Raw genomic sequence first — 16,213 nt, 5'->3', positions numbered from 1 at the left:
CACCCCCAGGCAAAGATAAAACAGGATCTCCTCCCTTTGCCCACCCCCAAGCTCCCCCTGAAAACCTCCTCCAACACAATGAGCAGGCCCAAGGGGTGCACCGGGGCCCTCTCTCCAGGATAGGAGACAAGAAGGAAGCAACTGTTGGCACAGTCATTTTATTGCATCCAGGACATCAGAGTCCAGACCACCCCTGATTTCAGCTCCAGTGACTCCTCCTTCCATCCCTCTTGGCCTTTGAACAGGTTTTTCCCTCTGCCTGGAATACATTTCCTCTTCTCCATCTGCAAACTCCTATTCACCCTTCTCAACCCAAGATCCTGAGGGCCCCAGGCAGCACTAATTATTCCCTCCTCAGTGTTTCCCCTGACAGTTCATTCGATAGTAAAGCCTTTAATCCTGCATTAATCCACAGGGCCCCATCAATAGCCTGTCTCTGAGTAGAGGCCCAAGAAACACTGAATGGATAAACACTGAGCTGTGAATGAGGGACCCAGGAAAGATGGGAACAGGATGAGTGGGACACAGAGTCCAGTGATAGGAGGGTGGAGCTCACTGGGACAGTGACTGAGAGCTGTGGGGCACTGGATGGGATCCATTTCCACCCGGCACAATCTTTGACCTTTGGGGGTTCTCTGGAACACCCAAACTCCAAGCTGGAGTTCAAGGAACCTTAAAGTCCTGCACACAACAGAGGGCTGTCCTTTCCCAAGGGGATCTGGGTAGAGGGCACTGCTGATGCTTTCCCTGTCCCTCAGCTCAGATCTGACTCTAACCTAAATCCCAACTTCACCCCCTCCCAGATAATCTGGAAGCCCCAAGTCAGGGTCTTGGCCCCAGCTGATCCCCCATCCTCACCCCTAAGTGAGAGAGGCAGTGAGGGGAGGCAAAACCAGGGTGGCCCACATCTTTCTCTTTCTCTTTCCCTCTCCCAGGGCAGGCAGCTGGGGCAGGCCCAAGAGTAGACCCCAGCAGCTCCAGCCAATCCTCAATCCAAGGACTGGCCAGTGCTGCCCTTGGCAGCCGAGGAATGCACAGAGAATCACCGCGGGCCAGACAAAAACACCTTTACCAGGACTTGTTCCCACCTTGAGCCAAAGTTCCCATCTATTCCCATCTGTTCCCATCCGGACCTTTGGGCCCCCACTATACTTCCCTCCCTACCAGCTGCCACCCCCTTCACTGAGTCTTCCGATGAAGATCAAGTTTGCGCCGTACCAGCTGGCTCAGGAGGAATGCAGTGAGGATGCTGCTGCCTACTGTGAGCAAGAAGAGGCCAGAGAAGTTGTGGGGCCAGCGGGTGTGTAGAGGCTCATAGATGGACCGCCGGGCCTCATAGTCCAGCGCCACGGCCTCCAGCTGGGCCAGCGTGCACAGTACCAAAAAGACATGGAAGAGCTGGTGGCCCTGCCCGAAGACATGGCAGCAGCCAGGGAACCAGCGCTCAGGCATGAAGGCAGAGAAGAAAGCCGCAGCCAACAGAAAGAAGACCACCTGGCATTTGTGGTAGAGAAGAGCCGGGTCATCTGTGGCAGGGTCGGGGGACACAAGGATGCGGTGAGCCACGGGGCTGATGTCCAGTGCGTAGGCCAGCGCGGAGGGTACCTCCTGGCAAGTGCGGCCCAGCAGGCCAGGCTTCTGGATGTACTTGTTGTAGCAGGAGCCAGTGCAGGAAAGCCAAGCAAGAAAGGCAGCCGTGGGCAGGAAGATGGTCTGCACTTGGGCATGCCAGGCAGGCTCAATGGCATAGTAGAAGTGTGCCAGGGCGCTGCCAAACTGGTACACGGCCACACCCACATAGTCCAGGAAGAAGAAGCTGTAATGCCAGAACTCGGACTTGGCCTGCAGGAGGTGAGCCAAGGCACTGAGGGAGAGGTAGGTGAAGGAGGCGAGGACGATGATGAAGAGGGGCAGGGCATGTGGGTCTCCCCAGAAGTCCACGGTGCCCACAAAGATGGCAAGCCGCAGCAGCAGCACCAGGGCGGCCAGCAGGTGGGTCCAGACGTTCACCGCCTCGTTGTGCTGCTGGAACAGCGTGCGGAAGTAGAAGCGCCAGGTCCGATGCAGCGGCCGGTAGCCCACGTAGATATACGGCTTCCAGAAGAGGGGCGGCACCTCGGCTCGATCCACGGTGAACACAGGCTCTGATGGCACAGACGGCTGAGGCTCCTGGTGGACCTGCCGCAGACTGGGCAGGAGGTGGCTGAGCTTCTGGGCCACGATTGTGGCCATGGCTGTGGGCTGGGCAGGGGGCTGGAAGAGAGAGGCCCGAGCAAAGTTAGGGAGCTGGTGTCCTCACCCTCCTGCCCCATGAGCAGCAACTGGGGGGGCTTTGCTGCCCAGTTCTTTCTCCATCTTCCCTACCCCCTTATCCCTACACTGAGTTAAAAAGGAGCAGAGTTGTCCTCAGAGAGAGCTCAGCTCTGACTCACGATTCTTTTGCTCCTTGATCTATCCCAAGGGCCTAGGATAGTGCCTGGCATATAGAAGGTGCTCCATAAATGTTTGAGGCAGGCGTTACTTAGAGGCCACTACGTCAGCCAACTCCTTTCCAGTCCAGGCTCCATGCAGCAGCCCCCGTTGTTTTCTTCCAGGGTTCATGCTGCCGTCAGTGCTCACATGGTGGTGACAATGTCCTTGCTAAGAACAGATTTGCTACCTCTACGTTTAGCTTCTTCCAAATGGCCTGGGTCTCCCACTAACCCTCATTACCCTACATGATCTGGTCCCTACTGCCTTTCCCAGCTTTAGTACTCAACCACAGCACACATCACACCCAGCCACAGCCTCATCAAGCCCCTGGACCTGCTGTTTCACATGTCTGTAGCTCTGGGTAAGCTGTTCCCTCCATCTGAGACATTTACCTCATCTTGCCTGTCTGGCAAGCTCCTAGTCATTCCTCAAAACCCATTTCTTCTGTGATATTTTCCCAGGCTTCCCTGGCCCCCCAGTCCTCTGATGCTGACCCTTCTACTCGAATGCCCACAGTCCTTTGACCATTATAACATTTCTCATAGGCATTAAGTTGTTAATGCAAGCTCCTCCAGGGTAGGCTTATTTGTCTTATTATTTTGTGAACCCCTGGTGCTTCGCAGGTAGCTGGTGCTCATTTTCATTCATTTCATGCTTGTGGAATGAAAAATCAGCATAATAGCATCCTGATAATACTTCGTAGCCTTGAAGGCCCAACTCAAAAAGCCACTTTTCTCCCTGCAAGTCCCTAGTAACAACTGATCCTATAAAAACAGCCCTTGCCCCACCCCTGCTGAAAAGTTCCTGCCTCTAGACCTTCCACACTGCTAACTGCAAATAAATCCAATCTAACCCCTCACCCTGCATTCAAGACCCCATGACCTGCTCCCACCCTCATTTCCACCTAACCCAAATGTGAGACCCTGTGCCAACTTCCTTTCCCTCTACTGAAGTCCTTTAAGACCAGTACAAGCTGCCACCTCCTTAATGCCCCCTCACTTTCCCCTGTGGAAGATCTATAATGGATTATACAAGTTATCATTTAAAACATATTCATTCATTTATTCATTTAGCAAACACTTACTGAGCTCCTTCTCTGCCTCATGTCCTGTGCTGGGTCCCAGAGTGTAGGGTGGGAGGAGAGTGGAAAAGAATTTGATCCTTGCCTTCAGGAACTTCATAATATGGTAGAGGTTATAGAGAGGAAACCAAAGCATAGCAAATGCTTACACAGCATGTGCTATGTGCCAGACAGTGTCTTAAGCAATTTATGCATATTTGATTCATTTAATCAACACAACACCCTATGAGATAGGTACTATCATATGCCCATTTTTCAGACAAGGAAACTGAAGCACAGAGAAGTTGAGTACCCTGCCTAAGAAGCAGTAAAGGCATGATATAAATTCAGTTTGCAGTCTTTTTATTATTATTACTATTATTTTATTTTTTGACAGCACTGCACAGCATGTAGGATTTTAGTTCCCTAACGAGGGATCGAACCTGCAGCCCCTGCATTGGAAACATGGAGTCTTAACCACTGGGCCACCAGAGAAGTCTCTCAGTTTGTAATTTTAACCACGTCCCAAAACTGCCCTCTGCAGTCAAGGTGGCAAGTACTATTAATAATTTAATAATTATATACTGTTTTTGCCTGATACTAGTTGCTTAATTCAGGCTTATCATTACTCACCGTGCCGTTCATTAAATCAAATATGTATTGATAAACTATCCAGACAACTAGCTAGACAGACAACTCCCCTCCCTCAAATTCTCCCCAAGAAGCTTAATGGATGCAGCAACCAAACTTACTGTTTTTCATTCATCAGATATTTACTGCAACTTCCTTTGCACCAGTCATTCTAAAATGCAAGAAATCTGGGCAAGATAAAGCACTCAAGTTCTCCGCCATCAGCAGCACCATGATCACCCCCAAAGCCCCAGTAATTCGCACATAGTCCAAGCAAACACAGGGTGCTTGTTGTGCAAAGGCAACATCAAGCCACCCCCAGCCCACACTCCACCTCACCCCCAGCCTGATCTGCATCCCTTAGTTCCTCCTGCATTACATTATGGAGTCAGCTCTGGCCTCTGACCTTTCCCAGCCTGGTAGCGAAGTAGGAGTTAAATAAGTCATTACACCACTGCATGGGAGGTGCTACAACAGGGGAGTACAAGAGTCTTCTACTTCATATTCCAAGATGGCCTGGCAGGTTTAGGAATCAGACCCTGCTGATGAACCAATTCATCAGCAAGACCTTGCTAATGACCGTAGTGGGGCCACTTCTGTGCAGAGCACAAGAACCCCCCAGCCCACTTGCTGGTTGAATCCACTTGCCAGAATTGGATTCCTTCTCCTCCCCGAGAGACAGGTCTTTAACCTCAACAGTCTGGCCTCCACCCTTGTCTACAGCTTTGTCTTCCCAACTCAGAACCTCAGGGAACCAAGAAAAGACCTCTGAAAGCATCTCATGCAGTTCCTTTGTTTTACCTTGAGAAAACAGGAGCCCAGAGACAGGAAGGCTTTCCCGAGAGTTGCCCAATTCGGCTAGCTTTCCATTCCACCATGAGGACAAAGGCCTGGGAATGATGACATGCAGCAGTGCCTTAGTTCCTGGCTCCCTAAAATCTGTCCCATCCAGTTCAGCGCTCCATCCCCACTCTTGGAACTTCCCAAGACCTAAGAGCATATTAAAAGATCAGAGAAGGCCTGCACCAAAGAGCCTGCTTCACTTTGTTGAACCTATTGGATTGGCCAAAAACTTCGTTCAGGTTTTTCCGTACGATGTTAATGGGAAAACCCAAATACTTTTTGAACAGCTCAATACATTTGCCAAGCTTACATGACCAAGGATTTCCTTTCCCAGTAATGATTATAAAGCTAGCTGAAATGTAGTAAGAGTTTATGATATGCTCACTCATAGCCTGGTGGCTCAGCTGGTAAAGAATCTGCCTGTATTGCAGGAGACCTGGGTTCGATCCCTGGGTTGGAAAGATCCCCTGGAGAAGGGAACAGCTACCCACTCCAGTATTCTGGCTTGGAGAATTCCATGGACTGTATAGTCCATGGGGTCACAAAGAGTCAGACACGACTGAGCGACTTTCACTTTCACTTTCTCACTCATAGCCTTGTTGCAACTCTCATAACTAGCCTGTGAGGTAGATAGAGAGAGGTGAAGCCAGGATCCGGACCCAGCTCTGTGACTGCAGAGCCCAGATACTCTCAGCCACTCCTGTTGCCTTGCTTCCTGTCACAGCCAACCGCATCCCAAAGAACCACTTTGGAAAACTCTGTTCTAAAGCAGGTGACTAGGTTCTTTCCTGCAAATTGCTTCCTTAGGCTTCTAGCAACTGACTTGCATCCAAGGACCTCAGTCTCACCCAGTTACCAGCTCCCTACTCTCTGTACCAGTGAAGCCTGGCTCACAGCCACCTCCTCAGCAGGGTGATAGCTCACTCCCTGTCCTCCTCCTCCCCCCCACACAGTGGACTTTGAGCGCAGAACCCAGACACCAGATCCTGGGATGACAGAGGTCTAGTCGCCCTGTTTCCTTTAGACCTCAGCCAGCAGCCCAGTTCCATGTGAACAGCTCTATTTTCAGAATTGGTTCCCATCTCCTGACTCCATGAACGTGGCCCTGGATCCAGGGGAAAGAAGCAGGGGCAGGAGTTTAGAATGACCAGAAGGATGAGGGCGGACACCCAGAGGGCAGGCTCAAGGCATCCTCTGAGCAGTTTGCCCACCCCAGTCTTGTTCCAGGCATCCCACCCCGTCCAGTACACCTTCATGGCCCTCCTCCATGCTCAGTCGCTTCAGCATGTCCAGCTCTTTTCAACCCCATGGATTGTAGCCCGCCAGGGTCCTCTGTCCATGGGATTCTCCAGGCAAGAATGCTGGAGTGGGTTGCCATGCCCTTCTCCAGGGGACCTTCCCAACCCAGAGATCAAACATTGGAAAGCAGGTTCTTTACCACTAACACCACCTGGGAAGCCCCAGGGCCCCCCTCCAAGTCTCCCTAATTGCACTAGTTACCTAAGGGTTTCTCTTGAACACTAGGGCTGATGACTTCTGCTATAGAACAGAAAAAATTCGCCAGATGCCAGGCACTGGATGGCACTTCCATACGTGAGGGTCACTAGGGGTGGGGCTTCCAGGGACTGTAGGTGTCTTGTGTGATGTCACCAGAGGGTGGGGCTAAAGACCACCTCCACCCTCCACCCTCCCCTCTATTACCACTACTACCTTGGTCAACTCCAGGCTAAACTCTGCCCCCACTAGCCAGGCCTCAGCTATAGAAGGAAGCTCGTGGTTAACCTCTGCATGAAATATTTGGGGAGACTGAGAGCTAGCTGAAATGTTGTGACTTACCCAAGATCACACGGCAAGGCAGGCAAAGCTGGGCTGAGACCAAATGTCCAGGGCCTGGTTGATGGATATCAGGCAAACTTGACTGGCTTCTGTCCCCTACTCAGTAGGAATCAGAATGGAAGGAAGTTAGGAATCAAGGAGAAAACAGACACTATAAAGGCTCATGAAGCAGATGGACTTCAGATTCAGACAAACCAAGTTGACTTCTGCTTCCATAACACACTAGCTGTGTGACCTAAGACAAGTGACTTACCGTCTCTAATCCTCAGCCCCCTCATGGGAATTTTAACATTATCTACCTCATAGACTGCTACAAATATGAAATCTATGAGAACAGTTTTAGCACAGTTTAGGGATTCAGTAAATTATTCCTATTATTAGTATCAATTATTAATAGTAGTAGTATTTGAAATATTCTTAGCCTGAATATTAGTATTTAAAACATTCCCAAGTTGAAAAGTTTGCTTTGGGTTCTCTAAAAAAAATCTCAGTACTCTTTTAGGCCTCAATATCTGGTTCCACTGGGTTTGGAGGCCTTACAAAATTATCTGTATCTCTTTAAACATTTACCTTCCTCTGAGGGTACATTTAGGGACCAGGACAATATGGCTGGAGTTTGGACTTCTGGGGACACTGACCTTATTTAATAATTAAAGTGTTCTTAGCAAAGGCCATTCAGAGTAACCTCTCTGGATTCACAGAGCCCTGAAGATTTGCACTTGCCCATTGACCCAAGAGAAGTGAAATCCCCAGAGAAAAGGGGCTTCAGCCCCAGCTGCCCCAGAAGCCCCATCCCTGAGCAGGAGGGTAAAGGTGGAAGACTGTGCTAGCCGGTAATATGTGGCCTGTCTTGCAGGTTCGGGAGCCTTCTGGTTTGACTGAACTTCAGAACTGGGATCTCCATGGCCCAAGTGGGATGTCTTTTTTTCTTTAGTTTACTTATTTTTGACTCTGCTGGATCTTCCTTGCTGCTTGCAGACTTTAGTTGCTGTGAATGGTGGCTACTCTCCAATGCGGGGTGCAGGCTTCTCATTTCAGTGGCTTCTCTTGCTGCGGAACACAGGCTCTGGGGCACCTGGGCTCAGTGGTTGTGGCGCGTGGGCTTAATTACCCTGCAGCATGTGGTAATTTCCCCGACCAGGGATTGAACCTGTGTCCCCTGCACTGGCAGGTGGATTCTTAACCACTGGACCACCAGTAGGAAGTCTTCTGTCAGCCTGAGCATCATCTTCTTCTTCTCCCCTCCCACCTCCTCAGCTCTTCCAATTCACATTTCCCTTTTCTAAACTTAAGGTCAACCTCCTCACCTGCTTCCTCAACCAAAGCTTGCCACCCCCCAAGTTCCCCTGGTTTCCCCCTAATACACACTGTCAGAGAGAGGCTCCTTAATATTTCTGGGTGCAAAACAGCAGGCCAGTTTGTGGGGATTAGGTGGTGAGTGGGCTTCGGAGTGGGAGAGCCCTGGGTTGTACCAATCTCACAGATTTTACTCAATGAGTACTGTACGCGGGGCATAGGGGTGCGGGGCTGGGGGCATATGGTGAACGAAGCAGACAGGCTGCCTGATGGGGCTCAACCACACAAATGAAATACCCCTGAGCCCAGGAAAATAAATAAATAAAGCCCAGAGAGAAGCCCCCTGGCTGGTAATCACGGAGAACTGCAGAGAGCTGCTGCTCCCAGGGAAGGCATCTGCTCACCTGTTTCCTCGGGCAGTTATTTTAAGACAAGCCAGGTCCTTGTTTTCATTTGAGGATGGGATTTCAGGTTTGGAACTTACCAGTTGTGTGACTTTGCTTCACCTCTCTCTACCTATCCATTTAAAATCTGAGAATAATAATAGCTACCTCAAGAAAAACAAAGTCACAGATGCTGGATGTTGGCTCTGGCACGGCTTTGGCTCCACCAGCTTTGTTGATTCTAGTCCTGACTCAGCTACTCAATCCTTGTGTGGCCCTGACAAGTCCCTTCTGTTCTTGGCCCTGTTTCTCCAAATGTCAAAGGACAGAATGCATTCTCCGGTGACTTCAAAGGGCCCTTTAGGCCCTGAGACATTCCAACAGTATTTGTTTTAGGCTTCAGTTCAGTTCAGTTCTTACTCAGTGTCAGAAGCTGGAGCTTCAGCTGTGAACAACACAGTTAAAACACCACCCTCAGGGAACTAATAGCCCAGTTAATTAACAGCTAAAGGGTAACACCTAAGGGTATTCATACCGTGCCCTCTTGGAGCTTAACAGCCTTGTGTGTGTGTTAATCGCTCAGTTGTCTCCGACTCTTTGGGACCCCATGGACTGTAGCCCACCAGGCTCCTTTGTCCGTGGGATTCTCCAGGCAAGAATACTGGAGTGGGTTGCCATTTCCTTCTCCATAACAGTCTTACTAAATAGCATCTATTATAAGTATATTTGATTATAATTCTACTTCTTTTGCCTCCTTCCTGTCAAGCAAAATATTCATCTTTGCTTCTCTGGGCCCTGACAGTTCAGCACACTCTCTTAAAGACAACTTCATCTTGCCATGGAAGGCTGTTTAACCTCATCAGACAAAAACAATTAAGGCTAGGCCAGTGTTAACAATGCGGCTGTCAGAAGTAAACCCTCTTGAGAGGTCCTGACAAGGATAACACAATATGGCAGAACCTGAAATATTATTACTAAGACTAGGCACTAACAGTCATCGTTTACAATGGCTTTACACACATTTCACCTCTCCCTCTCAGCAACTCTTTGAACCTGTGGCTATGCTGGTGTCACAGCCCCGGAGGGAGGCAGGATGACAGAGCATGCCTATCTTACTCCAAAACCAGTGCTCTTGCCCTTCATCCACTGCAGTCAACTCCCAGGCACCCAGTGAGTGGCCACAGATTATACAAGCAAAGTTTTCATCCCTGGCTGGCTTCTTGATATCTCAGCAACTAGGTCACCTCCCTCAATGCAAACCAATTCTCCAGTTCCTCCCACTGAGTTTAAAGAAAAAGCTCCTCCACGTGTTCCAAAACTGAACAGAAACCTCTTTTGTTTTTTGTAACTGCACTTTGGGCCTCCATTTGTACTGAACCGTGTGATCAGAATGAAATAAATCACTCTTAAAGGAATTCCTCTGCGGGTCTCAGACTCACAACTGCTCTGAGGACAGGGAAACACCTGCTGGAGGAAAGCAGGCCCAGGTGAGCTAGCTACAATTGCCCAGGACATGGGGACAGAAAAGGGACCTGGGTTTATCACTGACCAGTTTCCCTACTGACCTCTTGGCAGGGGAACTAAGCTGGGGAAAAGCAGCCTGTCACTAAGGGGCCCCGCGGTGGTATAAGCCCCAAGATGGGAGGCTGGGTCCCTCTACAATGTCACGGACATCCCCCTAGGAGCAGCCAGGCCCTGAAAATATATCACACTCAACTCCCCAGTCTTGGTCTGACGGGACCTCTCACTCCTGCCAGGCTTAGTTGGGTAATGGTGGGCGGATGCTCCAGGGAAACCTCTGGTTTCCCTATAGGTCCTCAAAGCCTATATAGTCTCGAGACAAGTGCGTCCCTCAACGAGTTGGGGGAATCCCTTATAGTCTCCTGACACCAAAGGAGCCCCGATCTCAACGGACCTGCGCTCCTTTGGAGTGAGAGCCCCTCTGAGCCCCATGCCGTGCTCTTCCACTGTTTCCGATTTTCCAACTGGAAGTCCGTCACACCACCCAGTTCCAGGTACTCACACCCCCTTTCACCCCCAGAATCTCCCTAGATTCCCCCTTCCGTGGGAGGAGCATGGTCCGTGCCCATCGTCCTCCGACACTGCGGTCCTCCCCGGGGCCAGCTCGCCCCACCGCCAGCCTCCTCTCCTCCTTGCGGCTCTGATCGCCCCGGGCCTCCAGCCTCCTCCCGCTGCTCCCCGAGAGGCTCCCCCTCCAGCTCCGCTCCTCCTAATCCAGTCTCTCCGCAGCGGCGCCCCCTCCAGCTGATTCACAGTCAGCCTCCCGCTCCAGCGGGAGATGCTCCCTCTCTGCCGGCGCGGTCCTGTGGGTCTTCCCTCCCTCCCCACATGCCTCTCCCCGCCCGCCACCCCCCCAAACCAAGACACCCAACCCCGAGTCTCGGATGCACCCTGCGCCCCGCCCGGCCCCGCTGCCCAACACCGCCAGCTCTCCGGCAGCCGGGTACCTGAGGCCGAGCCGATCTGCGAGAGGCTGCCCTCGGCATCCAGGCATCCGGAGCGCAGATAAAAGGGGGCGGCCGGGCGGAGGCCCCGCCCCGAGTCGGGGGAGAACTGGTCGCAGACTCTGGGTTCGGGGCTCAGGACCCTGCCACCGCCGCCGCCTGCCCAGGCCTGGGTGATCCCGCCCGCCCACCGAGCCGGCCTGGCAGGGCGCCAGCAGCACCTCCACCGCCCCCCACCCCCGCGCCCACGTGTTGCACACGGGGGCAAGAGGGGTCATCCACACCGGCGACGACAGCCTGGCGAGGTCCTGCGTCTTTGGGGCCGAGGGAGACTAGGAGGCCGAGAAAGCAGAAGTTGCTGCTCAGCTGAGGAGTCGCTCCCACTTCCGGCGACTTGAGCCGCAAGCTCCGGAGTCTGGACCTGGCTAACCCGAGAGGGAGGCCGGCGAGTTGGAGCTGGAGCACCCGAATTTTCCAGTGAGAGCCCGCAGCCCAGCCCTGAAGCCACGTAAACCCACACAGCCCACCTCACTAGGCTGCTTCTGGTCAGATACGCCTGACCTTCCCCCATCTTCACCTCGCTGCCTGGGGAGCTCCACCCCAACCCTGCACCTCAGTCTTATTCAAGTCCCCACCTAAAACGCTGTCTTCCAGCAGCTTTTCCTAACCTACCCTGCCCAGCCCAAGACACAGTATTTAGACTTCCATTAATACACCTGCTTTGGAATTCCGTGGTGGTCCAGTGGTTAGGTCTCAGCGCTTTCACTGCTGAGGCCACGAGTTCAATTCCTGGTCACGGATCCAAGTTTCCACAGGCCTTTCCATGTGGCCAAACAAAAGCCCTCTTTCTACTGCCTGGTGTAACATCTCCCCGCAGGAGAGGGAGTACCTGAAGGGTAGGCCCTTAGAAGATACTGGACCAACATTGGTAGGGCTTGTCTGCTCCTCGGGTATGTAAAGATCTGGACCAGGCAGAGTGGGGAGAAACCCGGACCTGTCTTGGAAGCATCAGCCTGATGGATGGAACTGAGGGGAGACTGCCTCAGGGGGACACCCCCTGCCCTCAGGAGCTCTGAGCCTATTCAGAGGGACAGTTGTGGGGCAAAGGCATGATACAGGATCCAAGTTCTAGCGCTACCCCAACTAACCATGTGATCTTGGGCAAGTTTCCTTGTTCTCAGTGGGCCTTAGTTTATTACCTGTAAAACAGAGCTAATAATACCAACCTGACAGGGGTGTTAGGAGAAGTAAGTAAAACTAAAGTAGATAGGAAGGTTGTTTGTCAACTGCAATGTACTAGAGGAATATACACTTCTCTTTTATAACAAAACCTGTATAATCATAATGTAATAGGATGAAATAAGTCTTTACTTCTACAGGTTCAGACAAGCACACAAGAATTACGTGAATCTCCATTGCTCTTATAGCTAGGAAGAGTGGCATAGAAAATCTGATCATTTAGAACAGGTAGGGTATAGCAAATGAAAATAAGTAAGGACATTATGGAGATTACATTCTACATGATGAAACATATTCTACCATAGTGAATAACAACTTGAAAGGTGATTTGGATTCAGTTTCCGTTTGTGGAACACCTGCTCTGTCCTGGACTTGTTTGTTTTGTGCTGTTTTTAGTATCTCTTTATTTATCTATTTGGCTGCACCAGGTCTTAACTGTGGCGTGCTGGCTCTTCGATCTTCTTTGCAGCATGCAGGTTCTTTAAGTTGTGGCATGTGGATTCTTTTTGTTGCGTCCTGTAGGATCTTTAGGTGCAGCATGTCAGGTCTAGTTTCCTGACCAGGGATCGAACCCTGGCCCCCTGCATTGGGAGCAATGAGTCTTCACCACTGGACCAGTAGGGAAGTCCCTGGACTTGTTTTTAAAGCTATAGTTTATTAAGCTCTTGCCATGGGCAAAACTACCTCCTTTGATCCAGATAATCCTATTTACTCATTTCACAAATTGGGAAATTGAGGCTCAGAAAGGAGACATGAGACTGTTAAATTCTCTCATTTGGCCTCATGCATTCCTGCACATTGAATGTGTTGTTCCCCATTTTATGGCTAGAAAACATGAAGCCCAGTGAAGAGAAATGACATATCCCAGGTCTCATAACTCACGGTGTATTTAGGGTCTGGGCAGGAGATGCAGGAGACGTGGGTTCGATCCCTGGGTCAAGAAGATCCCCTGGAGGACGGCATGGCAACCCACTCCAGTATTCTTGCCAGGAAAATCCCATGGACTGAGGAGCCTGGCGGGCTACAGTCCATGGGATCGCAAAGAGTCAGACACGACTGAGTGACTGAGCACGCACACACGCACACGTGCGTCAGTGAACCTGTATTTGTGCTTGGGGGAGAAAAAGCACTTAACCAGGAAACTTGGCTTGGATACTTGACAGTTGAATGATAAAAGTAATACAAGTAGAAAGTGATCAGTCATGACGCACTTGCCATGTGCAAAGCCCGCTAGACACGCTGTAAGCCCGTGACGGGGTGCTGTCGTTATCTCTGTTTGCAGATGAGGAAGCAGACTTGAGAGGATCCTACTTGCCCTAGGTCACCCAGTTGCCTAGTGGCAGACTTGGATCCAAATCCAGCTCTTAGCTGCTACACAGTACTGGTATCAAACGGTGGAGCTGTGGGGCCAGCACGCGTCCTTCCCTGCCCTCTGCTCCGACTCCTTCCAGCCCAGGGACGGTGAGAGCAGCCCCAGGGCAGCCAAGGGCACCTCCCTTCCCTGTCCTCCCCTGACTCAGGCCACCTGGTTGAGGCCCAGTGACTCCACTGCTCCAGGATCCCAGAGCCCCTATAAGCCTTTGAGTCCTGTCCCTGGAAAGGGGAACAGGTTATTCTATAACCTGTGCAACATCCACCTGCCCTCCCAGGTGCCGGGCTCGGCCCTTGAAGGAACAGGGAGACTGAATTTTGGGGCAGGCCTAAGGAACCAAAGGCCTCAGAGGTCGGGCTCTGAGTGGGGAGGCCATCTGGAAGGGCTTCAGTGGACTCGAAGTAAGAGAAAGGATGAAGGGGGCGCCTGAGCTGTCTGAAACACAATCTCTTTTTTTTTTGGTATTTATTTATTTACTTGGCTGTACTGGGTTTTAGTCGCGGCATGCAGGATCTAGTTCCTTGACCAGGGGTCGAACCTAGGCCCCCTGCATTGGGAGCACAGAGTCTTAGCCAATGGACCACGAGGGAAGTCCCTGGAACACATTCTTGTCTTTTCCCCCAAGCAAGTGCTTCCGTCCTCTGGAGGCAGCAAAGCCATGAGGCACATGAGTGTGTTCTACCTGGGTTCACATCTTAGTTCTACCACTTACCAGCAAGTTATGTATCTCCTTCACTCTAAAACAGGCTAATGATACCCACCATATAGGGTTGGCATGAGGATTAAATGAAATAATACATGTGACATGTTCACAGAGCCTGGCACAGAGGGACTGCTCGATAAAGGCCAACTATCAGTCTGTTTCAATTCTTTACTCCATCCCCTTGCAAATAGGTGATAAAAATAAAAGAAAGTAAAGAAAAATTTGTGGTAAGCCCCCAAATTTTGAAATGGTTTGTTACACAGCATGGTTGAAGCTATTCCTGACTCGTACACATAGCAAAGCCAGAGTTGGAACCCGGGGAATCTGACTCAAGACCATAACCTCAACCATGCTTGGTGCATGGGGAGTGCAATGCAGGAGGGACTGGCTTCCTACAGAGATTCTCTGTGTCAAGGCCACTTGGGGCGACTCTTACAGTATGAGGAGTTTCTCCTCAAGCCCTGGGGAGGAGGAAGAACTTTCAAGGCAGCGGGAACAATATGTGCAAAGGCGCAGAGGTGTGAGTGGCAGGGTAAGTTTAGGGGATGAAAAACTTTAAACATAGGGGACCTGGTGGCAGCAGAGGACATTGGAAAGGTAGGGGCGTTGGTGATGCTAGAATGTAGGGAGTCAAGGCGGGACGGCTTCAACCCTGAGGGCAGTGGGGAGACGAGTTAGAGAGAGGGTTTTTTTCTGGCAAGAGTTAGGTGGGATGGGGTGGCTTTCTTCTCATTTCAAGCCTAGTGAGGTGGCTTCAGGGAAACCAGTCAGAGAGGTAGTGGGCTGGACTCTGTGGCTGGTCTCTAACTCTTACCTAAGGATCCCAAGGTGTGAGTAGCAGCAGAGGAGGAGGCAGTGGGAGGAGGGAACTGCACTCATACGTGAGCAGGTCATGGGTCTGTGCTGCCCCCGACCAGAACTGGGTCATAGGAGAGAGTCAGCCTGGGGCAGCCTTAGATCCCGCCCACAGAGGTCTCCAGAAATGGCCCAGTGCCTCAGCAGAAGGAGGCTGCAGGTGTCCTGAGATGTTGGGAACAGGGCAGGTTCACTGTAAGCAGCTGGCTGGTGGATGCACTTTGTTCTCAGCAAGGGAAGCAAGGGATCGCCAGGTGGGAGGCCCCGCAGTGACCATTCCGTGTGGCAAACACAGGAGTGGCCCAGGCCATATTTTCTTGGCCCACCAAGATTTCAGCCTCAGCAGTGGCGGACTGTTCAGAACGTGAGGACCCCAGCCCCGCTCCAAGCACCCGCCAAGCCTGCCTCTCCTTTCTGGCCTCAGGGTGCTCTTGGAAGCTCTAGCTCAGCCTGCCAGCTGAGCTGCAGACTAGAAATGCAGACGGCCAACACCCTGGGAGCAGCCCTCACCCACGGTGTGTCAGAGCTGTTGGAGAAAGCCCCAGCCTCCTGTCCAAGAGAAGACAGCTCCAAAGGGCACTGTCTGCAGGGCAGAGCGGCAGACACCTCCTCCTTTGTGCTCTGCGTCCTTTCTGGTCTCTCTGCCCACTCCCTCCCTTCACTTCCAGCGATCACCTCCCAAATAAACTATCTGCACTTAAGTCTCTGTTTCAGGCTCTGATTTGGGGGAAAACCAGAGCAGGACTTCCAGGAAAGCAGACCCACCCACAGGAAGAAAGAGTCAGTTTTAAATCTCTGCCAAGCCTGGGGTTTTCCCTCTGGCTCAGCTGTTAAAGAATTCACTTGCTGGCAACCCACTCCACTATTCTTGCCTGGAAAATCTCATGGACAGATGAGCCTGGTGGGCTAGTCTATGGCATCGCAGAGTTGTAACAACACACAATCAGGCAGATTGTGATTTGGGGAAATAGTTCTTGATGGAAATGTGACAGAAAATGAAGAGTGAAGTGACCTGGCAATATGGAATACAGAGTTTTGTAAGAAATTAACGTTTGTGTA

The 16,213-nt window shown here is 51.4% G+C and overlaps 1 protein-coding gene and 1 long non-coding RNA gene across 11 annotated transcripts; one reads left to right on the top strand and one right to left on the bottom strand.

Annotated features, from left to right (window-relative positions):
* Window positions 1-139: 139 nt before the first annotated feature.
* On the bottom strand, window positions 140-11,174 carry PAQR7 (progestin and adipoQ receptor family member 7). 10 transcript variants are annotated; one of them, XM_059874649.1, is made up of 5 exons: window positions 10,989-11,174; window positions 6,842-6,937; window positions 4,964-5,152; window positions 3,557-3,585; window positions 140-2,253 (listed from the first exon to the last, which is right to left on the bottom strand). In XM_059874649.1, the coding sequence occupies exons 4-5, from the start codon at window positions 3,575-3,577 to the stop codon at window positions 1,180-1,182; spliced, it is 1,095 nt and encodes a 364-aa protein (XP_059730632.1). In that variant the 5' UTR covers window positions 3,578-3,585; window positions 4,964-5,152; window positions 6,842-6,937; window positions 10,989-11,174; the 3' UTR covers window positions 140-1,179. The 10 variants fall into 10 exon arrangements, with proteins under 10 accessions (XP_059730632.1, XP_059730612.1, XP_005203231.1 ...); XM_059874629.1 differs by having other exon boundaries at window positions 3,557-3,647; window positions 4,964-5,052; XM_005203174.5 differs by lacking the exon at window positions 3,557-3,585 and having other exon boundaries at window positions 4,964-5,052.
* LOC132343451 (uncharacterized) lies at window positions 9,018-15,855 on the top strand. Its single transcript, XR_009492274.1, has 2 exons — window positions 9,018-10,007; window positions 10,334-15,855. It is a non-coding gene; the product is annotated as an uncharacterized lncRNA (long non-coding RNA).
* The last annotated feature ends 358 nt before the right edge of the window (window positions 15,856-16,213 follow it).

This window comes from Bos taurus, chromosome 2 (genome assembly GCF_002263795.3).
Source record: "Bos taurus isolate L1 Dominette 01449 registration number 42190680 breed Hereford chromosome 2, ARS-UCD2.0, whole genome shotgun sequence".
NCBI lineage: Eukaryota > Metazoa > Chordata > Mammalia > Artiodactyla > Bovidae > Bos > Bos taurus.
The sequence above is the reverse complement of the archived record's forward strand: the minus strand, read 5'-3'. Positions and strand labels throughout refer to the sequence as shown.